The 25,751-nt window shown below is 37.0% G+C and overlaps 3 protein-coding genes and 1 long non-coding RNA gene across 4 annotated transcripts; all 4 read right to left on the reverse strand.

The window, feature by feature from the left end:
• Positions 1 to 725: 725 nt before the first annotated feature.
• LOC107408582 (putative UPF0481 protein At3g02645) lies at positions 726 to 2,720 on the reverse strand. Its single transcript, XM_016015988.4, has one exon. It carries the CDS (start codon positions 2,650 to 2,652, stop codon positions 847 to 849), a length of 1,806 nt encoding a protein of 601 aa, XP_015871474.3. The 5' UTR covers positions 2,653 to 2,720; the 3' UTR covers positions 726 to 846.
• Positions 2,721 to 12,587: 9,867 nt separating this feature from the next.
• LOC125419413 (uncharacterized) lies at positions 12,588 to 14,847 on the reverse strand. The gene is made up of 3 exons (XR_007238360.2): positions 13,531 to 14,847; positions 13,086 to 13,171; positions 12,588 to 13,000 (listed from the first exon to the last, which is right to left on the reverse strand). It is a non-coding gene; the product is annotated as an uncharacterized LOC125419413 (long non-coding RNA).
• Positions 14,848 to 16,673: 1,826 nt separating this feature from the next.
• On the reverse strand, positions 16,674 to 19,684 carry LOC107408550 (putative UPF0481 protein At3g02645). The gene has a single exon (XM_016015959.3). It carries the CDS (start codon positions 18,695 to 18,697, stop codon positions 17,000 to 17,002), a length of 1,698 nt encoding a protein of 565 aa, XP_015871445.3. The 5' UTR covers positions 18,698 to 19,684; the 3' UTR covers positions 16,674 to 16,999.
• Positions 19,685 to 23,090: 3,406 nt separating this feature from the next.
• Positions 23,091 to 25,364, reverse strand: LOC107408695 (pentatricopeptide repeat-containing protein At1g80550, mitochondrial). The gene has a single exon (XM_016016106.4). The coding sequence runs from the start codon at positions 24,997 to 24,999 to the stop codon at positions 23,638 to 23,640; it is 1,362 nt and encodes a 453-aa protein (XP_015871592.3). The 5' UTR covers positions 25,000 to 25,364; the 3' UTR covers positions 23,091 to 23,637.
• Between the last annotated feature and the right edge of the window lie 387 nt (positions 25,365 to 25,751).

The following is a 25,751-nucleotide window of genomic DNA, read 5'->3' on the forward strand; positions in this document are numbered from 1 at the left end:
TTATATTAGAATATTTGGAATATATGACAATTGGTAAACGATGCACTGGGAATCAGCCCTTATTTTTTATATTTTTTTCCGCTTTAAAGTTCGGCTTACATACTGATTAAAAAGAAATAAAAAAAAAAAAAGGTTAGGTTGACATAAACTTCATAATTATCTTGATTTCATATTAGCTTTTCCATTTTTATTTTTTATCGAATATGAATATTTTGGACAATTTCAAATATGGATCTAATAAAATAAGTAGAATATCTCCGGACCAAGATGTATAGGCTTATCTTTCACTGTTCTTCTGGCTTAGCCATATATATTATATTAATTTATAAAAATGAACGTTATCAAAGGCTGTTTAATTATGTCAATGGTGTGCCAGTTGTGACTATAAAAAAAGCAAAGGACCAGACCACCAAAACTTTCATGATAGAACAAAATTACATGATAAAGATAGATTAGATATCTACAAACATCTGTTGAATACTGCAAATCTTAAAAATAAAATGAAAGAAAAGAAGAAGAGCGATAGATTTAAACAACAAAAAGGCTTCTCTGCTTAGATTCTATTTTAATTAAACAAACTGAACATTCCATTATGTGTAGAAGTGGAGTCATTAACAATATTAATTAATACAATCCTTGCAATCATTACCATATCTGATTCTCTGAAAAATGAAGAAACAGTAAAGTACCAACCCAATGCACAGATAATGATGAATGCATGCTATCATTTCAGACCAAATTTCCAGGAAAAAAAAAAAAAAAACACTTATATTTTCTTACCAGCACTTTATTTTGTCAAAGCACACAGATTCTAAAGATCTGAGAAAAAAATGTTAGACTATGGAATTATTGAGTGGGATTGATATGAAATATTCGACTGCAGCTATAAACTGAGCAAAATGCTTGCAATCCCATCAATAGCAATAAAAGAACTGCAGCCAACAAAGTAAGAAGCTGCCATGAACCAAAAACATATAACTTCATGAATTTTCCAAATTTCACCTTCAACCTTCCATTGTGATACTTGTTCACATCTTCAATCACCTTATCTAAGAATGGCACTTTTGTCAATCTTATGGACTTAGTCATCCCATTCCATAGATTTGCCACATCTTCGTCGCTTTTCATATGATTCAGAATGATACCCCTTTCTCTCAGCAACTTTGCATCCTCCTCAGTGTCAATAATCCCATTCATTAACTCTGTATAACGAGTGAAAACCAATGGCCCTGCTGCATTTGATGCTTCATATGCTACTAAGTTTCTTAGAATAGCCTCAGTATTCAAATCTAAACTAATGGTAGGGAGGTAAAATGTAGCTGTCTTAGCATCGAAACTAATGGTTGAGCTGCAGCCATTTGTTGCCACAAAATGGACACCAGATTTTGAGAGCTCAGTCACAGAAGGAATAGTAATCTCCTCCACCAATGGAGGTCTGCTAATGATATTGTTGGAGCTGGAATTCCCATCTTCTGGCTTGATTTCTTCTTTGTCTTGGGTAAAGAAAAAGTACTCAACAGGTTGCTTCAAGATTCTGAATCCAGGAAGGTTGGACAAAGTTGTCCAAGGCAATTTAAACAACACTTTCAAAGGTCTAGATACAAGTACCTTTTTTATGAGACGTATTAGACCTCTGTTTAGCTTCGAAAGCAGCTTCCATACCTCATGGACGAACTGTTTCACGTAATTCGAATCATCTGATGAAGAATTTTCCTTTCCACTTGTAGCTTCACTCTGATCTTGATTGAGTTCGATAATTTCAGATGGTTCTTCCACTTTGGGTGTGATCAAGTCATACAAAAAGTCAAGCAAGTGGGCACACTCTGAGACTAGAAGCTTTGGCAAGTCTTCAACCATCTTGAAAGGTGAAATTTCTTTGCAGAATCCCATCAGCATTGAAAACAACATATCATCAGCTGCCACCAACGATGAGAATTGGAATTCCAACATTTTCCTCAGAACAAACAGGGGAATTTGATTCTCAAGCATCACCATGTCCCTAAGGATTGCATTGTGAGCTGATTTCCTCCCAGCATGATCAACCAAGTGTGACATCCTTGAGGAAAGTCTTGATAGAGATTTTCCTTCTTTGATGGCATAAACTTGAAGGAATTCAAGCAAGAATGATGCATCAATGGCCATCATCCACGCTAATGTTTCGCTGTTGAAATCTAAGTACTTGTGGTAGCATGCTCGGATCCTTTGCTCAAGCTTTGTCAGTTGTTCAACCAGAGCTTCAAACTTAAGGCCTTGGAGATTCTTTTGGGTTCTTTTAGCAGCAGAAAGCTTGTACCTCTCCATCTCATAGAGCTTCGGACGCCAAGAATGGTAAGGGCCAATTGCAACGTCTTGTGGTGTATAGGAATCAGGATCACTTGCCATAAGGATCTTGGGGACATTGAAGATGCAAACAGGAACGTCACCATCGTCCTCAAGCTCTTCCTCTAGCGTTCGACGAATATGAATAACCCATCGAAGCTCATCAAAGTTGGAATTAGATTTGGAGGACAATGTGGGCTGGATGGAAGACATGTTTTGGTGTTGTAGGAGGAGAGAAAACTCAGGTGGGTTTGGCAGTTTTGGAGCTTTGAGTTTTGAGGAAGTTAGGAGAATAAGGAATTTATTACAAGAGTCTATGATCATTATTATCATTAATGGATTCTAGTTAACACCCCTTTTTTAATTAAACAAAGAGGAATGCGTTTCTCATGCTTAAATTCATAATGTATCTTTAACTTCTACGAGTGCACCCTTTTCTTTTTTCTTTTCCTTTTTTTTTTTTTGGTAAATCTTTTCTTTTTTCTTGTTTATAAAGAAAAATTCTCATCACATGGGGACTTTAAGATTATTTTGGGATGCAGCTACAGTAAACGAATGTGATGTGAAGTCCAGCCGCACCAACCACAGCCACCATTTTTGACACCACTGCACCGAAAATGGATTGTTCAACAATTGTGGGCTCTGCAGAGGCTGTTGTAAGCCTATAAATAGGCTCCATCCCGTTGCATACAACACAAGCCAAGTGAGCAAGCTCAATATTATTCCAAGTGAGGAATATTGAGAGAAAACTCCGAGAGAGAGAGTGTGTTTAAGTTCCAGAGAGAGCTTGAGAGAAGAGTGAGCAATTCCAGAGAGAATTGGAGAGTGTAGAGAGAGGTTCCACGTGAGAATCCTCCATGAGAGAAGTTTTTATTTTTGTATTCTATTTCTAAGAGATTAATAGAATTCTTTTTATTTTTCTTCTTATATTTCTTCTCTAAAGTGGTCAGAGAACCACAACAAGTGGTATCAGAGATCCAGGTCGAGAGCTTGGGTTCAAAATTTGAAGAAACAAAGTTACTGTTCTTCAAGTTGGTGTTTTGAAAAGTTGCTCAAATAATTAATTTGACAATACCAGGTGAAAGTACCCGACGAGAGGAGAACACACAAGTTCACCGGAGAGAAAGACAGCGTCTCACGCGCCCGCACGCGCCGCCTGAAGTTTTCTGCAACAGTTCACGCGCCTCACGCGCCGTCTGGAGGTTGAAGATGACCACGTCAGCAGCCACGTCAGCGCCACCCTGCCACGTCAGCAGCCACGTCAGCGCCACCCTGCCACGTCAGCAGCCACGTCAGCGCACCCCTGCCACGTCATCTGCCACGCCAGCCGACACGTCGTCAGCCACGCCAGCCGACACGTCGTCAGCCACGCCAGCCGACACGTCAGCTGACACGTGTTGACATGTCAGCACAGTCTGCCACATCATCAGCAGTTTCTGAAATTACGGAACAGCCCCTGAATTATTGGAAATTACAGATTGACCCCTGTAGTGTCTGAAATTACGGAACAGCCCCTGAATTATTGGAAATTACAGATTGACCCCTGTAATTTCTGAAATTACGGAACAGCCCCTAAATTATTGGAAATTACAGATTGACCCCTGGAGTTTCTGTATTTGCAGGTTGACCCAGAAATTTTGTGAAATTACAGTTTTGCCTCAAAATTTCTGGTAATTATATTTTGACCCCGGAAGAGTCAAGTCCACCATTTTCGGCCGTTCCGGACGCAACGGTGAACTCCGTTTTGCCAAATTCAGCTCCATTTTTGGTCAAGCCATAATGTCAATGGAAGAATCATCTTTGGGAGCTATGGTTAAGCTCACTGCCACAAATTATACACTTTGGAGACCTCGGATGGAAGATCTCCTCAATTGTAAGGATCTGTTTGATCCTATAGAAGCTAAAGGAGAAAACCCCGATCCCAGCAAAGTAGCAGAATGGAAGAAATTAAACAAGAAAACGATCGGTCAAATCAGGCAATGGATCGATCACAGTGTCTTCCATCATGTAGCGAAGGAAACGGATGCATATGCCCTCTGGACAAAATTGGATGACATGTACCAGGCCAAGACTGCTCGGAACAAAGCCCTGTTGCTTAAGCGATTGGTAAATCTAAAATTACAGAGTGAAACTTCTGTAGCCGAGCATACCAGTGAGTTCCAGAGCTTGGTAAATCAACTATCTGCTGTGGATTACCAACTAGGGGATGAGGATCAGGCCCTCCTACTTCTAAGCTCTCTCCAGACAATTGGGAGACATTGGTAGTCTCTCTCAGTAATTCGGCCCCGAATGGCAAACTTACTATGTCTATGGTTAAGGATGCCATATTTAATGAAGAGGCCAGGAGAAAAGACATTGGCATGGATCAGTCACATGCCCTCGTCACAGAGAGAGGAAGACAGCAAAGAAGTGATCGAGATAGGGGGAGAGGCAGGAGCAAGAGCAGAGGCAGATCTACAGATGGTAGAAAATCATCATATAAGTGCTATCATTGTGGCCTAGAGAGTCACATGAAGAAAAACTGCAGAAAGTTGTTGAGAGAGCAGAGACTCCAAGGTAATCAGCCGAAGAAGGATGGAGAGACACTAGTCACTGTTACAGGCGAAGTGGCGCTCTGCTCCACCGAAGAAGAGACATGCCTTCATATATCAACCCAAGATGTTGAGTGGGTAGTCGATACTGCAGCATCCTACCATGTCACTCCACATAGAGATTTCTTCAAAATGTACAAAGCAGGAGACTTTGGTACGGTAAAGATGGGAAATTCCAGTTTCGCAAAGATTATGGGAACTGGTGATATTCAGGTAAAAACGAATGCTGGTTGTACAATCACTTTGAAGGATGTCCGCCATGTTCCAGACCTTCGGCTTAATCTACTTTCGGGAGCAGCCTTAGACAAGCAAGGCTATGACAACTACTTCAGCAAAGGCACATGGAAAATGACGAAAGGTGCCATAGTTGTCGCCCGAGGACATATTTGTGGAACGTTGTACAAGACTCATGTGAAGATATGTGCATATAGCCTCAATATTGCAGAAGGAGAGGCGTCTCAAAATCTGTGGCACCAGAGACTCGGTCACATGAGTGAAAAAGGATTGTCCACTTTGGCAAGGAAGAAGCTTATCACTGTTTGCAAGGATGCTGTGCTAGATCCTTGTAATCACTGCTTGTTTGGTAAGCAACATAGTGTCAGGACCCGTCCAGAATTCCTTCCCCGGAACCCTAGACAAGCCCTGATCCCAGGGAAATACCACCGAACCTTCCAACGGAAAATCCGGCAGCACCTCTCCTAAGGGATTTACTTACCACAAATTACCTGCACTGAAAACACACTTCTATAAACATCCCCTTATTCCTCCCACAATACTACAGATTGGTTCCACAAATTGCAGCACTTCAAAATAAAACAACAGCAGCAACCCAGTACATAAATAACCACCACACGTCCAATACAGTATACAGAGCATTATACAATAAATGTGGAATTTATAAAATGATAGATAAAGAAGCAATACAAGGTCGAGAGGAAAAAGGGAAGAAAAACTGCTTGAACCTTCGGCAACGAACTGAGACGTTGGGCTCGCCCCGGACAATCAACGTCTCCAACCTGGACCTAGGGGAACGGAATTTAAGAGTGTGAGATGCTAATCATCTCAGTGAGTGACCCTATCTACTATACAATATAATATCACGGTAATATAGTAGATAGATAATAATTAATTGAAAAATAATAATTTCTCTCAAAACCCTTACAATTCTCTCAGTTGGAAAAGTTCCCCTTTTAAAACATTTTCACAAAACCCTTGTACGTACTTCCCAAAAACCAAGACATCAAATAATTTAATAACAACAAACAAATAAATAAATAAATACCCCAAATATAAATAAAATGTAATAAATTATAATAAATAATTTTTTGAACACCTTTGGGGTTTTAAACTTTATTTACAATTTACACCGACAATTACACCTGACGCACCACACCATATACCGGTGATGCCCTCCGATACCCAGCGTCCCGAGCATCGACTGGCGGGGGGTTAAAGAGAGAAACCTGCAGCAGTCACTTCGGCGTCCCGACAGTACCAACTGCTAAAAACCATCACCCGGCCAAGGAGGGGGGGCGGCTGTGCGCAACAATAACCTTGCCTGCCCACGGTCCAATGGCAACTCATGGGTGAAGTAAAAACCGCACGTTAAACCATATAATAACCGCGTGCTAAACCACGTGTCCATACACCATACACCAGAACACCAATACTGTATGAGTGCGTCTAAAAATTAACATAAGCAACCAACCGTACCGTTTTTCCAAAAACCACCGTGGGAAGTATACCAAATTTTCACAAAACACCATCCCACATATTTTTATTTAATAACCCGATACGAAACATTGATAACCAACAAACCACAATTTTCTCGAAATACGAGATGCAAACATAAAAATACCACGGGCATAATTTATAAATTTAAACCAATATTTTCGTAAAATATTTAACCCAACTATGCCCGGAAAATCAATTTTAAAAACCACGTACAAATGCCACCAAAATACACCTTGCTCATGCATAATAAATTAAACCACAATATAATTCATAAATAAATCACACCACATGAGCATAATTTAAATACCAATTAAACATAATTAATTGCCCAAAAATATTTTTAAAGGTGGGTCACTCACCTGGAGCACGCAATTAACCCATGATCCACCACGGGATCAATTCTACGATTCACCGGTGCTCCTAGAACAAAATTCATAGACAGTCAAATAAATTAATATTTTATTCGGGTAAATAATACCCGGTACCCGGGGGCTTAAACGCAAACGTTAACCAAAATGGTCGAATGATATACCGAATCGAAGCTCGTGGGACGAGGATCACCAATCCGGTCTCCGTCGACCCCAATTCCACCGGAGGTGGCCGGAATTTGGCCGGAAAGGTTCGGCCGGTGTTCACTTCTCCATATCTCGCAAACCGCTTCGAATTTTTGGGATTGGAGGCCATTTTTGGATTCAGAGGACCCAAAATAGGGGGATAGGAGGCTCAATTGGGAGTGGGCTGGCCGAAAAACACAAGAAAAGAGGAGAGAGAAACTTGGCCGGCCGGCGGCTTCTCCGGCCCGATCGGCGCGCGTCCGGCGGCTGCTGGCCGTGAAACTTGGCGGCCAAGCTCGCGAGGTGGCGGGCTTCCTTGGTGGCTGGCGCGTGAGGGCTATGGGTGGCCGGAATTTGAAACACAGGAGAGAGAGGGACGGTCGGGAGAGAAGAAAGAAAAGCTGCGTGTGTGTGTGTATTTCGGGGAAGAAGAAGGAAAAAAGAAAAGAAAAAAAAAAGAAAAAGAAAAAGAAAAAGAAAGGATTGGTGTTTTCCCACGTGGGGAAAAGAAAAGAAAAAGAAAAAGAAAAAAAAAAAAAAGGAAAAGAAAAAGAAATAATTAAATAATATTAATAATAATATTATTATTCAAAAATAATAAAATAATTTGATTTTTCACATGGTTGACATGTGGCATTTCACCATGGTGACACATGGTCACCTTCATTAAGTCACACGTGGCACCTCGTTATGCGTGTAAAAATAATATTAAAATAATACAGTATTTGAAAAACTTTACAGGTCCATAACTTTCAAACCACATGTCCAAATCGGACGTGCCACTAGTCTACGGACTCGTAGCGACGAGCACTTCACAACCATGCATGAGTCAACACTCAACCTTGCATGAATAAAAAGTCAACTCCGGCACCCCTTGGACAGTTTGGAACTCAACTTGTTTTACTCAAAACTTTCAAACCGTAGCTCCGTTTTCAACGTGCTACCAGTCTACGAACTCGTGCCAACGTGTACTCCGTAACAGTACCTCAGTCAACCTAGAATTCCAACCGAGTCAAAAAGTCAACTTTTGACCCCTTGGTCAACGGTCAACGATCAACCTCGGTCAACGTGCAAAAATTTCCGACATGGTTCAGGACGGGGTGTTACACATAGAGTCTCCTTCAGTTCCTCTGCATTGAGAAGATCAGAGTTGCTTAGTTTGGTGCACTCTGATGTTTGTGGTCCCATGGAGGTGGAATCATTAGGTGGCAACAAGTATTTCCTGACCTTCATTGATGATGCTTCACGGAAGGTGTGGGTATATTTCTTGAAGACAAAGGACCAGGTATTGGATTACTTCAAACTGTTTCATACCATGGTAGAGCGTGAAACAGGAAAGAAGCTGAAATGTCTCCGCTTAGATAATGGAGGCGAGTATACTTCCAAGGAGTTCGATGCCTACTGCAGAAGACACGGCATTCGACATGAGAAGACGGTCCCTCGCACCCCACAACATAATGGAATAGCCGAAAGAATGAACCGAACCATTATGGAAAAGGTCAGAAGTATGATCGGTATGGCTAAGCTGCCAAAGCCATTCTGGGGAGAAGCTGTTCGTGCCGCCTGCTATTTAATCAACAGATCACCGTCAGTACCGTTGAATTTTGAAATTCCGGAGAAAATGTGGTCGGGTAAGATTCCCTCCTACTCTCATTTAAGAGTGTTTGGTTGTCTAGCTTATGTACATGTATCCAAGGAGCTCAGACAGAAGCTCGATGCAAGATCTACTCCATGCATCTTTATAGGATATGGAGATGAAGAATTAGGATACAGGTTATGGGACCCAAAAACAAAGAAGGTTATTAGAAGCAGGGATGTAGTATTCCATGAAAACCAGAAAATGGAAGACATTGAAAAGCCCAGAATGTCTCCTAATTGTAGTTCTAGTGCCGAGAATTTTTGTCCTAATCCAGCACCAGCACAAATAGCCACAGAGGATAATGAGGTGCATGAAGATATACCAGAAGCAGACCAGGAGGAAGAAGGGGATATTGAGCAGGGGGAGACTCAATCCTCTCAAGCAGCTGCAGAGCCATCACAGCGGTCAGATGATGGTACACCTCCTGAAACCAGTGATTTACAAGTTCGGAGATCTGAGCGAGGCCGAATTCCATCAAAGAGATTTCCAGAATCTGAGTATATTCTGCTTACTGAAGAGGGGGAGCCAGAGAGTTTCCAGGAAGCTGTTTCTCATCAAGAGAAGGAAAAGTGGCTGCAAGCAATGCAAGATGAGATGGAATCCTTGCAGAAAAATCATACTTATGAGTTGGTTGAGCTTCCAATAGGAAAGAAGGCACTGAAGAATAAATGGGTGTTTAAGCTCAAGAAAGATGGCAGCGGAAAGGTGGTGAAACACAAAGCCTGATTGGTGGTCAAAGGATTTCTTCAGAAGAAAGGAATTGACTTTGATGAGATTTTTTCACCAGTGGTAAAAATGACTTCAATTCGAGTCATTTTTGGTTTAGTAGCAAGTCTAAACCTAGAGCTTGAACAGATGGATGTGAAGACAGCATTTCTTCACGGTGATTTACATGAAGAAATCTACATGGAGCAGCCAGAAGGATTTGAGGTTTCAGGGAAAGAAAACCTCATATGCAAGCTAAAGAAGAGCTTGTATGGCCTCAAGCAAGCACCAAGACAATGGTATAAGAAGTTTGACTCGTTTATGGTGAGTCAAGGCTATAAAAGGACTGCAGCAGACCAGTGTGTTTATATTCAAAAATTTTCAGTTGGAAACTTCATTGCACTTTTGCTATATGTGGACGACATGTTGATCGTTGGACAAGATGCAATGAAGATTAGTCAGCTGAAGAAAGGATTGTCTAAGTCCTTTGATATGAAAGACTTAGGACCAGCTCAACAAATTTTGGGAATGCAAATAATCCGAGACAGGAAGAATAGAAGGTTATGGCTTATCTCAAGAGAAGTATGTTGAACGGGTGATAAAGAGATTCAACATGGATAAAGCCAAACCGGTCAGCATTCCACTTGCAAATCATTTCAAGTTGAGTAAGAGATTGTGCCCCTCATCCAAAGAAGAGATAGAGGAGATGGCTTCAGTACCATATTCTTCAGCGGTAAGAAGTCTGATGTATGCAATGGTGTGTACCAGATCAGACATTGCTCACGCAGTAGGTGTTGTGAGCAGATTTCTTTCAAATCCTGGAAAGAAACACTGGGAAGCAGTCAAATGGATTCTCAGGTATCTTAAAGGTACATCGAAGCTGTGCTTGAGCTACGGGGGAGGTGATCAAATCTTAGAAGGCTATACAGATGCAGATATGGCCGGAGACCCTGATAATAGAAAGTCTACATCAGGTTATCTCTACACTTTTGCAGGGGGAGCTGTGTCATGGCAGTCAAGATTGCAGAAGTGTGTTGCTTTATCCACTACTGAAGCAGAGTACATTGCCGCAGCGGAAGCGGGTAAGGAAATGTTGTGGTTAAAGCGTTTTCTCACAGAATTGGGCATCAAGCAAGAAGACTACAAGATACATTGTGATAACCAAAGTGCCATGGATTTGAGCAAAAACTCAATGTATCATTCCCGTACAAAGCACATTGACATCCGCTATCATTGGATACGCGAAGTAATAGATCAACAGTTGCTGAAACTGATGAAGATTCACACAAAAGAGAATCCAGCAGATATGCTAACAAAAGTTGTTGCTCAAGAGAAGCTGAAGCTATGCAGAGACATAGCTGGAATAGATGGCAGATGACCATCAGTTTTAAATGCGGCTGGAGGGGGAGAATTGTGAAGTCCAGCCGCACCAACCACAGCCGCACCAACCACAGCCACCATTTTGGACAGCCACCATTTTTGACACCACTGCACCGAAAATGGATTGTTCAACAATTGTGGGCTCTGCAGAGGCTGTTGTAAGCCTATAAATAGGCTCCATCCCGTTGCATACAACACAAGCCAAGTGAGCAAGCTCAATATTATCCCAAGTGAGGAATATTGAGAGAAAACTCCGAGAGAGAGAGTGTTTAAGTTCCAGAGAGAGCTTGAGAGAAGAGTGAGCAATTCCAGAGAGAATTGGAGAGTGTAGAGAGAGGTTCCACGTGAGAATCCTCCATGAGAGAAGTTTTTATTTTTGTATTCTATTTCTAAGAGATTAATAGAATTTTTTTTATTTTTCTTCTTATATTTCTTCTCTAAAGTGGTCAGAGAACCACAACATGTGAATAGCATGTAATTCAAAAAGGAGGTTGAAAGAAAAATTATCTTTTAAACTTTCTTCTTCTTCTTCTTCTTCTTCTTCTTCTTTTTTTCTTTTTTCTTTTCTTTTTTTTTCCCCCTTTTTCTCTCTCTCTTCTTCTTTATGTTCCAGTTTCACTAGAAGAATTCCGGAAAGTTCCATGCTACCTTAATTTCTTTTCTTGGGACGCTGTTATTGTGTTTACTTTAACACAAAGGAAAAAGTGGGACTAATTAAGTAGTAATTAAGGAAATGCTTAACTTGCTGTCCTCATTTTCTTTTTTCTTTTCTTTTTTATTCTGACATTTTATATTGAGGTTTCCAAAGATACAGGGTATATATGTGTTTGCAGATGCTACATTTCCTGTTTTTGTCTGCTGTTGTAAAGAATTTTTGGTCCAGTCTGAACAGTTTTTCTTTAATTCAAGTAGAAATTGAATACGGAGGGTCCTTTACAGAGTACAACATAATAAAAAATCGTTATTTGCCTTTGTAAAATGTAAAGTATAGCCTGAATGCTAATTTGTCCGGCAGGTCATTCAATTTTTACTAACCATGCCAACATACAATAATATGTATATGTATACTTTATATATGTATGCATTCTATTAGAATCTTTTGCAATTTTTCACCTTTCTAAAGATGATGAAATTCTTGACCCCCCCAAAAGAAAAAGATCGTTGATATTAGTTTTTTTTTTTAATTTATAGGGAAAAATAAACAAACTTTACCTCGACTTTTACATAACTATTCTATATCAAGAAGCCCATCCTGTTATTAGGTTCGAATTTATCAATTAAAAGAATATATAAATATTCATATGGTGATGGGTTGAACATTTTTTTTATAGCTAGTCTTCTGAAACTTCTTGTCCCTTTTTAATAGCCAAGGCATTATTTTTAAGCATTTACCGATATCCTAATTTTCTTCTTCTTTTTCTCTCGTAGTCTCTTGAGAGCAGAAAATATACAAGCAATTTTACAGTTCCACAAGTCCCTTCGTCTGAATTGTACGGTTTACAAGTTTACACTTTATACTAGTTAATTTAGTAGTACAGCTATATATATCTTGTAAAATAGTAGAATATCTTCACGGGACCAGGATGTTCAGCCTTAACTTTCATTATTCTTTTATTCAATAATTTAAAAAAAAAAAAGAAAAAAATCATTACTTCTGGCTTTACTTAAGAAAAAAGTTACCAAAGGCTTCATTAAATTATGTCATGGTTCTGACTATAAAAAAATAGCAAAGGGCCAGAGCACCAAAAATTTCATGAGAGTCCAATCACATGATAAGGGTATATAGCTAGACGTATAAAACGTTCCAAATACATTTGGAATATATTGAAGCAAACAGGAAGTCTGTAACTGAGGGAAACCAAGAAGAAGGAGCAACAATGGTAACCACCTAAAGCCTGTCAACTTGAAGGTGGTGAACGTACATGGGACGATCTTGGAGAAGAAGAAGAAGAAGGTGGGAGTGGGAATGGTAGAGCAGAATGCGAAAGATGAACGTTGATTGCTGCAGCTTTTAAACCAGAGCACCAACTTTTGACACCCTTGATAACCACAATCTTTGCCATCAAAAGATCTAAAAGCTGTTCCCATCAAGCAAAGATAAACTTAGGGCTAAAGAAACCATTCCAAAATGCAATTAGAATACCTAAGAACCAGAAAACTCACCATGAATGAAAGAAGCCTTGTAAGTATGCTGCATTTTGAAGAAATTGATGCTGGTGGTATTCCATTCTGCATCAATCACCTCTCAACTGAAATTCACAAAACATATATAAGCCCTAAATTCCAGCCAGACGAAGGAAAATAAGAATTTATTGATGCTGGTAAGCTAACTGGTAAGGTATATGACATTAAAAATAGAACCCATAATGGGTGATCATATAAAGAAATAGACGCTGTAGAAAACTACAAATCACTCGGCCAGTGATGTAGTACCACTTGAAAATATATCCAAAATAAGTATTTTGTCCACTGACTTGATCACCTAATTGACTACAGCATGATTTTGCTTTTAATTACTTTGGTCTAAACTCAAATTGTCATATAGCCAAACTAGAATAATGCTCCAAAAAAAAAAAATGAAAAAAGAAAAAAGAAAACCTCATTGTACATTGAACTATTGAAAAGATAAGATGCCCATATCAATGTGTAGTTGTCTTGGCATCAATAACAGAGACTTGCCTATTAGTTCCATCTTCCTTCTGGTAATCATTTCACAGTTATCCTTTAGCAAGGATATATGAACAAGAATCCATGGACCATGGCTGCTAGACTGGAAACAAAATGGATCAAAAAGAAACTGAGTCCTCAGAACATATCTCAAAATAATCATCAAATTACCCTTTCCCTTAATTTTGTCTACTTCAGAATCATCTGCAGCATATTGCTGTCACAAATCATAATCTTCATATAGATATATTCACCAGGAACCTTTTATACTAGCGCATGAAGAGATGAGAAATCTAAAGTTGTTCTGAAGCAGAAAATTGCTGCTCCTGACGGATCAAAAACCATGATGAATGGTTATTAGACAATCTCAACCTCTTTTCAAATCTCATTTCCTCAATATAGCTACAAACCTAGAATTATGCCATTCATTATTCAGCAGCTTGCATTATTCAGGTGTCACCCCTGAGCTGCTATCTTCTTCCATCTGCTTAATATAGGAGATTATGGCACAATCTTCCAATAACATTTACAAGCATTTTCATGGCTCATCCATCTTGAATAAACGCAAAATATCGCAATTACCAATCATCTGATCCTCTTCTCACCAGCCTTGTCACCAGTCTTCCATATGGTTAGCTGAAAGCCCCTTTGCCAGCATCTCCTCACCATACATCCTAGCCATGTCTATCATTCCCACCAGAGCATCAATCAAAAAGCATGGTAAGCCGACTCATTTGGACTACACCCAATCTCGTCCTTCTTCTTCCATACAACAAAAGCCGGTCCAAGGAATTCCCATCTCCCAAATTTCCTCATAAGCATCACTTAAGTGTCCATCCTCGGTTGAACACCACTTCCGATCCTATAGAAAAATCTAAGAATTTTCTTTTGGCTTCTCGATAGAGGCAAGTATGCAATGATATGCAATCACATCCGGCGCACCACTTTTGTCAGGCATTTTAGCAGGCATCGCAGATGCCTCTTTATACCTCCTCTTTTCACACAAAAGCTTTTAGGATCGTATTACAATAAGTCACAACATTGGGTTCACAACCCAAGTCACTCGTCTCTCCCTTAATAACCTGATTGAAAAATCAACACCTTCAGAAAGACCAAGGGCACATATAACCGTATGCTAACACATCCAATTTGGTTCCCTTCTTCTTCATCTCCTTATACAATTTGACCGCCTTCCATGGCCTTCCACTCTTGCCCAGTATATCCATATATATGGAATACGAACGCAGATCTTAAACTACACGCCTCCTATCCATCTCCTTCCAATTTTTAAAAAATAATTTAAAAAATAAAATAAAATTAAAGACTACACTTATACACACATAAAAAAAATTAGAGACTAATATGGATAAGTCATTTTTTCATTTGTTCCCCCCCCCCCCCCCCCCAAAAAAAAAAAAAAAAAAAAGAAGAAGGAAGAAGCAGTATATCAACAATCAAATAACTCAGTTAAGTCGCAACATAATATTTATTAATAAAATAAAGTGTAAAAATAATAAACATATCCTTTTAAGTTTTTTGAATAATATATTTATTAATAGAATAATATATTTTTGAAAATAATTTGTAATCAATAAAAAATAGAGAAACACATTTAAGTTCTATCTAAACATATTTTAATAAGGAAAAAAGACATTTCCAAGAAAAAATATTTAAATCAATAATTCAAAATTACTTATTTTCTTTTCAATCTCCAATATATATATATATATATATATCTTAACAAAATATGTATATATTTCGGAAGAAAATGATCAGCAGTAAAAGAAGCAAATAACTCGGACCCCACTGTTAATCCAAATTTTATAAGCCCAATTTACAAAACAAGAAAAATGGGGAAAAGGAGAAGCAAAGGAGAAGGGAAAAAAAGGTAGAAAAAGAGAAAAAAAAAAAAAAAAAAAAAAAAAAAAAAAAAAAAAGGAAGAAAGGTTGCAACAGCCAATTTGATATAATACTGTTATCAAACACAGATAACGGTGTTATATGCTACCACATCCAATTTGATTCCCTTAATAATTCTTTAGGAATCCTTGATTTTATTATTTAATAATTAGGATATTCTTATATGGCTAGTAACAAAGGTTGCAACATTTTATTTACTTTTTAGATTTAAATTTAAATTAATAACAATCAATAATGCAACCAACCATAAGCATTTGCTCTATAAATATCTATTCATGTGATAGGATAAATTTTGAAACAAAGTATAACAAAAACAGAAACTCTATAAATGAAAATTAATTGAGAAAAAAATTGTAATTTTTTGCCGTTTTGTTGTGCCTAATATTTTCTCTTTTGCTTTCCTTTTTTTTTTTTTTTTTTTTTTTTGGGTTTGTTTGTTTTGTTTTCTTGTGATAAAAGTTGTGCCTAATATTTAAAGATACATATATCAAAGTTTATTTTTATTTTTATTTTTGATAAATAATTTTGTCGAGGTTTTGAAACAGTCAAGAAAGGCTTTCATTTATCTAATTTTTACTAAGTAGTGGTCTAATTCATTATGAAAATCCTTTAAAGAAATAAGTAGATTATCCCTTTCTTCTAAGTTCTATAGTTTAAAAATTTACACTAGAATATTGGAATATATGAAAATTGGTAAACACTTCTCTGGGAATCAGCCTTGCCTTATTTTTATGTTTTTGCAGCTTTAAGTAAGGTTTATATACACTTGATAATTATCTTGATTTCTTATTAGCTTATTCTATTTTTTTTTTTTTTTTATCGAACATAGATCTTATAAAATTAGTAGAATATCTTCTCTGGACCAAGATGTTCAGCCTCATCTTTCATTGTTCTTCCGGCTTTGCCATATATATGATATTAATTTATATATACATATATATATATATCAAAAAAAAAAAAAAACAAAAACAAAAAAGTTATCAAAAGCTTATTAATTATGTCAATGGTGTGCCAGCTCTTGCTATAAAAAAGGCAAAGCAGATAACGAACCCTCCAAAACTTTCATGTTAGAGCTCAATCACATGACAAAGCTAGCTAGATACACTTGTTCAATACTGCATATCTGAAAAATTAAATAAAATAAAAGAAGAAGAGCAATAAATTTAAATAATATAAAAGCTTCTTTGCTTGGATTCTATTTTTAAGCGCACAAACTTGAACATCGCATTATGTGTGGAATTGGAACCATTAACAATTAATTACTACAATCCTGCATCATTACCGTATCTGATTCTCTGAAAAATGACGAAACAGTAAAGTATCAACTCAACAATGATAAATACATTCTATCATTTCAAACTAAATTTCCATGAAAAAATAAAAAATAAAAAATAAAAAACAATAAATAAATAAACACTCATATTTTCTTACGAGCACTTCATTTTGTAGAGGACAGAGACTCTGAAAAAATCTCAGAAAAAAATGTTAAACTAAGGGGATTTTTGAGTGGGATTGATACGAAATGTTCGACTGCAGCTGTAAACAGAGCAAAAAGCTTGCATTGACATCAACAGCAATAGAAGAACCGCAGCCAACACAGTGAGAAGCTGCCATGAACCAAAAACATATAACTTCATGAATTTTCCAAATTTCACCTTCCACCTTCCGTTGTGATACTTGTTCACATCTGCGATCACCTTATCTAAGAATGGCACTGTTGTCAATTTTATGGACTGGGTCATCCCATTCCACAGATTTGCCACATCCTGGTCGCTCTTCAAATGATTCCAAATGATACCCTTTTCTCTCAGCAACTTCACATCCTCTTCAGTGTCAATAATTCCATTCATTAACTCTGTATAACGAGTAAAAACCAATGGCCCTGTTGCATTTGATGCTTCATATGCTACTAAGTTTCTCAGAATTGCCTCAGTATTCAAATCTAAACTAATGATCGGGAGGTAAAACGTGGCTGTCTTAGTATCGAAACTAATGGTTGAGATGCAGCCACTTGTGGGCACAAAGCAGACACCAGATTTTGAGAGCTCAGTCACAGAAGGAATAGTAATCTCCTCCACCAATGGAGGTCTGCTAATGGCGTTGTTGGAGCTGGAATTCTTATCTTCAGGTTTGATTCGTTCTTTATCTTGGGTGAAGAAAAAGTACTCAACAGGTTGCTTCAAGATTCTGAATCCAGGAAGGTTGGACAGGATTGTCCAAGGCAATTTTATTATCACTTTCAAAGGTTTAGATACAAGTACCTTTTTTATGAGACGAATTGGCCCTGCTTTTAGCTTTGAAAGCAACTTCCATACCTCACGGAGGAACTGTTTCACGTATTTCGAATCATCTAATGAAGACTTTTCCTCTCCAGTTGTAGCTTCACTTTGATCTTCATCAACTTCGATAATTTGATCAGATGGTTCCTCCACGTTGGGTGTGATCATGTTATACAAAAAGTCCAGCAAGTGGGCACACTCTGAGACTGAAAGCTTTGGCATGTCTTCAACCATCTTGAATGGTGAAAGTTCTTTGCAGAATCCCATCAGCATCGAAAACAAAATATCATCGGCAGCCTCTAAGGACGAGAATTGGAATTCCAACACTTTCCTCAGAACAAAGAGTGGAATTTGATTCTCAAGCATCACCATGTCCCTAACGATTGCATTGTGTGCTGATTTCCTCCCAGCATGATCAACCAAGTATGACATCCTTGAGGAAAGTCTTGATATGGACTTTCCTTCTTTGATGGCATAAACTTGAAGGAATTCAAGCAAGAATGATGCATCGATGGCCATCATCCACGCTAAAGTTTCACTGTTGAAATCCAGGTACTTGTGGTAGCATGCTCGGATCCTTTCCTCAAGCTTTGTAAGTTGTTCAACCAGAGTTTCAAACGTAACGCCGTGGAGATTCTTTTGGGTTATTTTTTCCGCAGAAATCTTGTACCTCTCCATCTCATAGAGCTCCGGACTCCAACAATGGTATGGGCCAATGGCAAGTTGTTGTGGCGTATAGGAATCAGGATCATTTGCCATAAGGATCTTGGGGACATTGAAGATGCAAACAGGAACTTCGCCATCATCCTCAAGCTCTTCCTCTAGCGTTCGACGGATATGAATAACCCATCGAAGCTCATCAAAGTTGGAAGTAGATTTGGACGATAATGTGGGCTGGATGGAAGACATGTTTTGGTGATGTACGAGGAGAAAAAACTTAGGTGTATTTGGCAATTATGGAGCATTAATGAGTAGTGAGAAAGTTAGGAGAATAATGAATCTATTTAAAGAGTCCATGAACATTATCGCCAGTAATAAGCTCCAATTGACCCCTTTTTCAAAACAGGAATGCATTTCTCATGCTTAAATTCATAATGTATCTTTAACTTCCACGCTTGCTCTTTACTTTATTTCATGTTTATAAAGAAAAATGCTCGTCACATGCTACAGTTAATAAATGTGATTAGCATGCAATGCTAAATGAAGGATTGAAAGAAAAGATATCTTTTAAACATTTGGGCATCAATACGATGTCAAGAAAATTCGTTTGTTTGAATTAGTTTGGTATGACCTATGTGATGTTGCAGCCGCCTAGAAGAGCCGAGAACCACCCAAGAACAGTCAACGATTGCTGCGGTACCACCTCATCAAAACCAGCAGCGTAGTGCAAAGTCGTTGTGTCAGTTGTTTAGAGGTTGGTGGTTCACTTGTATTATCTCTCAGTATTGTACTTAAACTCCAGGTGAGAGTTTGTGAGAGCAAGAACTCCCGATGAGAGTTGTATCTTAGTCCTGTGGATTAACTCAGAGAGTTTTGAGACTCAAGGGAGAGTTTATGGGAATATAGAGAGTTCAACTGTGACAAAGAAGTCTTTCTTCGTAATTCTATCTTCCGAGAGTAACAACAAACTAAAATTCTAATCCCAAGTAATTTTTTTTTTTTTTTTTTTTTTTTGTAAGAGTTTCTGAAAGTTCCACGCTACCTTCATTTCTTTTTTTGGGACACTGTCATGTCACTTTCTTTACTTTAAGCCAAAGAAAAAGAGTGGAAAAATGGTTAACTTGCCGTGCTTTTCTTTGTAGATGTGTCCAAAGATACCGTGGATATGGATGCATTTCCTGTTTTTGTCGTGGGCTATTGTAAAGTCTGAACAGTTTTACTTTAATTCTCAATGGAAAAGTAAAAATTGAATACGAAGGTTCCTTTGCAAATTACAACATAACAAAACAATGTTGTTTGTATGTGCAAAGTGCTTACTAATACGTGTCAACCCAAAAATAAAGTGTACTTTGATACGCGTTTATACCTACTAGGTTTGGTATGTAATGGTGTTCGTCTACCTTTTATCCAATTGCCATATATACTATAACCAATATATATATATATATATATTCGCACCTTCAAAGACAATAACTTTACATGGATAATAAAATATTTGATTTGTAAAATAAAGCAAAATATTTTTTATTCATTAGTGTTAATTAGTCAACATAATTTTCAAAAAATAATAAATAATATGAAATCATATATCATAATTTTTTTTTAAAACTACCAATGCACACACACGCATATATATATATAATTAAAATAATTATTTTAAAATTTTCATATTGAGTTAAAGATGATAATCAAAAATTTGATTTCAAAAATATTAATTTGTTGACACACATTGTTAATATTATAATGGAGGAATAAGATCAAAACTAAGAAACAATTTTTTTTTTTTTAAATTCACCGGAAACAAAAGTTGATTTCAATCAATAAAATTTTAGTAGTTAAATATCAATTTCATGAGAAAATAATAACAATATATTGTAATACCAAAATTTAAATAAAAAAATAATTTATAACTTGTTAGCTACTGTTTTAAAAAATAATAATAATGATGATAATAATAATAATAATAGTATTAGTTGCCGCCTTGTGTGAGGGGTGCTACCAAAAGGTCAAATCGAGCAAGCACCAAAAAAGTAGAGGAAAAAGACGAGACAGGATAAAATGTAAGAGTGTAAACTACCAATTTTGGTCTTTTCTTTGCTCCAAAGTCCAAATTAAAAGATTATTTACTTAATTTTAGAGAGGTCAAAAGTTCTAAGCGGTTACGGAATTTATGGGCAAATGTCGTTTTTGAATCAAAATGAATGGTTGTAAGTGATTAAAGGTCTATTTGGTATAACTGATAAAAATAAAACTTTAGTATGTAAAGTCTTGTATAACAGATCTTTTTTAAAAAGATTTTTTATTAAAAAATTAATAAATATTTGGTTGTAAATAACAAAACTATATTAAATATTCATTCAACTGTATTAAATGCTAATTAAACTTCCATATACAGTAAAACAAAAAAAAATTTTATAAAAAAGCTCAAAATTTAGGTTTCTTTAAAACAACTTAAAAAAGCTATTTTTTTATCAATGAGTACTTATTAATTTTTGTTAAACACCTTTAATTTTTTATAAAAAAATTTTTAGCCCTCAAATAGAGCTTTTAAAAAAAAAAAAACAAAAAATCTACCAAACAGAGGTTAAAAACCACTTCTCCTCTTATTGTAAATGACTAAAAGCCACTTCTCCTCCTGCATATAGCATGCACAAAAGATATATATATATATATATATATATATATATATATATATATATATATATATATATATATATATATATATGTACGTACATATGTATGTATGTATGTATGTATGTATGCATCCTACTAAAGTTTTTTTACAATTTTTCACCTTTACAAAGATTATGATACTCTTAATAAGGGGAATAAGGGGAAAAAGAAAAAGTTAGAAATTAAAATTAAAAATGCATCTTCAATAATTTTGTTTACTATTATTATTTGTCTTTTTTTGTTTTCCCCACATCAAAAGATAACCACTTACCATTTGGAAAAACCTTTTTAATAAGTTTATCTAAATTTTTTGTCAAACTTGTGGCAAGAAAAATACAAACTTTTATCTCTATTTTTACATAATTATTCCAATTCAAGAAGCCCACCCTTCGTGTGATTAGGTTCTAATTTATAAATTAAAAAAATAATATAAAATTCATAAGGTAATGGGTTGAACTTTTTTAATATAGGTATACCTTTCTGAAACTTCTTGTCCTTTTCTAATAGCCAAGGCATTAGTTTCAAACATTTACAGATTACTCTAATTTTCTTCTTTGCTTTTTCGTCGTAGTCTCTTCAGAGTAGAAAATATACTACCAATTTTACAATTCCACGAGTTTCTTACACTATATACTGGCTGATTTAGCAGTACAACTAGACCTTCTCCATGTGAATCAACCAGGCCTTATGTTTATGTTTTTGCTGCTTTATGTAAACTTAATAACTATCTTAATTTCTTATTATCCATAGTACTTTTTTATTAAATACATATCTTATGAATAGTAGAATATCTTCACTGAACCAAGATCTTCAGCCTTAACTTTCATTATTCTTTATTTAGGGAGGAAAAAAAAAAAAAAAACTTTCATTATTCTTCTGGCTTCCAATATATGTGATATTAACTTATAAAAAAGTTATCAAAAGCTCATTATATTATGTCATGGTTCTGACAACAAAAATACGGCAAAGGGTCACAGCATCAAAAATTCATGAGAGTCCAATCACATGATAAGAAGGTATATAGCCAGATATAAAAAAAAATGTTCCAAATACATCTGGCATATATTGAAGCAAGCAGGAAGTCTGTAACTACGATAAATCAAGGAGAAGCAACCATGGCAACCACCGAAAGCCATAAAAAACTCAAATTTAAGGTGGTAAACGTACATGGGAGGATCTTGGAGAAGAAGAAGAAGAAGAAGAAGAAGAAGAAGGAAAAGGTGTCGAATTAAAGGTGGTAAACCGACATGGGACAATCTTGGTAACGAAGAAGAAGAAGAAGGTGGGAGTGGGAATAGCAGTGCAGCATGGGAAAGAACAACTTTTCTTGCTGCAGCTTTAAAACCAGAGCACCAACTTTTGGCACCATCAAGCAAAGGAAACAGCTAAGGTTAAAGAAACCATTCCAAAATGCAATTAGAATACCTAAGAACCAGAATACTCGCCATGAATGAAAAAGGCCTGTAAGTATGCCGCATTTTAAAGAAAAATCGATGTTAGTGGTATTACATTCTGCATCAATCACCTCTTTAAACAATTGTAATTTGCAAAACATATATAAGCCCCTAATTCCTAGCCAGACGAAGGAAAATAAGAATCTATTGATGCTGGTGAGCTAACTGGTGACGTGTATGGCACTAAAAATAAAAGCAAGAAAAGGGTATGTATATGCTGGAGATGTTATAGAAAATGGTGGTATGTATATAAAGAAAAAGATGTTGTAGAAAATTAGAAATCACTTGGCCAGTGATGCAGTACCAAAAGTAGATATATTCAACAAGAGTATTTGTCCACCGAACTGATTACCAAATTGCCTGTAGTATTATTTTACTTTTGATTACCCTGGACTCAACTTGAATTGTCATGTAGCCCAAAGTTAGAAAAATGCTATTAAAAAAAAAAAAAAAAACTATTGAAAGGATAAGATACCCATATCAACTCTAGTTGCCTTGGCATCAACAACAGAGACTTGCTTATTGGTTCCATCTTCCTTCTGGTAATCATTTCACAGTTATCCATGGACCATGACTTCTAGAGTGGAAACAAAATGGATCAAAAAGAAACCAAGAACTCAGAAAGTATCCCAAAGTAATCATCAAATTAACCTTTCACTTAATTTTGCCTACTTCAGGACCATCTGCAGCATATTGCTGTCATGAATTATGAGCTTCATATAGATATATTCACTAGGAACCTTTTACTCTAGCGCATGAAGAGATGAGAAATCTAAAGTTTTTTTGAAGCAGAAAATTGCTGCTCCTTATGGATTATGGCTCAAAACCATCAGCAATCTATCAGACAATTTCAACCTCTTTTCAAATCTCATTTCCTCAATATAGATAGAAGCCTGAAGGGCGTCCATTCATGTCTCAGCAACTTGCATTATTCCGATGGCACCCCTGAGCCTCTATCTTCTTCCATCCGCTTAATACAGGAGTTTATGGTACAATCTTCTAATAATATTTACAAGCATTTTCATGGCTCATCCATCTTGAATAAAATGCAAAATATTCCAATTACCCATCATCTGGTCCTCTTCTTACCAGCGTTGTCCCCAACTCTTCCCTAGGCTTAGCTGAAAGCCCCTTTGCTAGCATCTCTTCATCGTACAACCTAGCCATGTCTATCATTCCCTTTTCCACCAGAGCATCAATCAAAGCATTGTAAGCAGACTCATTTGGACTACACCCAAGCTCTTCCATCTTCTTCCATACAACAAAAACCGGTCGAAGGAATCCCCACCTCCCAAATTTCCTCATAAGCATCACGTAAGTATCCATCCTCGGTTGAACACCACTTCCAATCATCCTATGAAACAACCTAAGAATTTCTTTTGGCTTCTCAAGAGAGGCAAATATGCAATGATACGTAATCACATCCGGAGCACAACCTTTCTCAGGCATTTTAGCAAGCATCGCAGATGCCTCTTTATACCTCCCATTTTCACACAAAAGCTTTATGATCGTATTATAAGTCACAACATTGGGTTCACAACCCAAGTCCCTCATCTCCCTTAACAACCTAATTGAAAAATCAACACCTTCAGAAAGACCAAGGGCACGGATAACAGTATTATGAGCTACCACATCCAATTTGATTCTCTTCTTCTTCATCTCTTTATACAATTTGACTGCCTTCCACGGCTTTCCACTCTTGCACAGTATATCCATATATATGGAATACGAATGCAAATCTTTAACTACACCTCTCCTATCCATCTCTTCCCAAAAGTCTCTGCACTTACCCCACCACCCCATTTTCGACCACCCGCGAAGAATCATATTATAAATCTTCGTGCTTTTATCAAAACCCGAATCTTTGTTCTTCCAAAATAACATGTCTTGAGCCTCAATCACATGTTTATACTCGCAAAGCGCATCGATAAGATTACAATACGAAGTCTCATCTTTCAAACCAAACTCTTCCGCACGATTATAGGCATCCATAGCTTCTTTCACAAGGTGAGCAGAGACATAGCGCTTATACATAATTCGAAGAGTGGAATGGTCAGGACGAGAAAATGGGTTTTGGTTCATCCGCTGGATTAAGTCCCAAGAGAGGTCAAACTCGAAGAACTTACCGAGAATGTCGAGCATACGATTGTAGGTGTCGGTGGTGTGTTGGAATTGGCAACTGGTCTCGACCCAGTTGAAGAATTCGAAAGCGCGCTTCCAGTCATTGCAGTAGGAAGAAAGCGTTTCTCGGACTGTGTTGGGGTCAAAATGGAGCTGGTCGGGCTGAGGTTTCGGGTTCTTGGAGCTGTGAATTGAAGTGGGTTCGGCGGAAACAGATTGAGTGGTCGAGAAAAATTGGAAATTTCGAGTGGAAGATAGAAGAATGAATGATCTATTGCATCTGGATCTCAATGAAGAAATCATTCTTTTGCTTTCTTTGAAACCCAACAAAAATTTGCAGTAAAGATGGTCTTTTGCGGCATACCGTTACTTTCTTGGTCTCTGCAGTCTGCCACTGCTCGGAGCAACGAGACCAGTACAAACGACGTCGTGCTAAAGAATGAAAGCTCTTCGTTTATATTGTGGGCCTTTTTTTTTTTTTTTTTTTCTTTAGGTTGTTTGGGTTTAGTTCAGCCCAACGCCAGGCACGGAAAGCCTTAACGAATCGGAATGTTAATAGAATTTTTTTTTTTTTTTTTGGGGTGGTTTCTGGGCCGAAATATGTCAGGATGTTTGATGATTTTCAAAATCATATGGTTTTTTTCCTTGGATTACAAGGGGGAATTTGGTCCAATGTTTTATAGGGATGAGTTTAATAATTTTTACCTTTTCATTTGGTATTTTTTTTTTTAATTTTTAATAATTTCAAAATATTTTTATATCCAAATTAAATATTTTTATTTTTATTTTTTTTCTTTCTTTATTCACCTGACTTTTTTCTTCTCTTTCATCACCTTTCCCCCAAAGCTGGCTCATCTCTTCTCATTCATCAAGCTTTCTTCACTTAGTTGCTTTTTTGCCAAACAGCCCCATTTCATCTCTTTGGTTACCAAAATTCCATACAAAAAAATTAATGGTTTGAAATTCGAAATTAGGGTATTGTGAAGAAGGAGGACATGGATTTGTATACGAAACTCAAGGGTGGTGTTGCATGGCAGAAGCATATGCCCAAGCTT

This window comes from Ziziphus jujuba, chromosome 1, assembly GCF_031755915.1.
Source record: "Ziziphus jujuba cultivar Dongzao chromosome 1, ASM3175591v1".
NCBI lineage: Eukaryota > Viridiplantae > Streptophyta > Magnoliopsida > Rosales > Rhamnaceae > Ziziphus > Ziziphus jujuba.

Bases quoted from the DNA above. Each gene is read 5' to 3' on its own strand.
- LOC107408582 (XM_016015988.4), bottom strand. From the start codon at position 2,652: ATGATAATAATGATCATAGACTCTTGTAATAAATTCCTTATTCTCCTA.
- LOC107408550 (XM_016015959.3), bottom strand. From the start codon at position 18,697: ATGTCTTCCATCCAGCCCACATTATCGTCCAAATCTACTTCCAACTTT.
- LOC107408695 (XM_016016106.4), bottom strand. From the start codon at position 24,999: ATGATTTCTTCATTGAGATCCAGATGCAATAGATCATTCATTCTTCTA.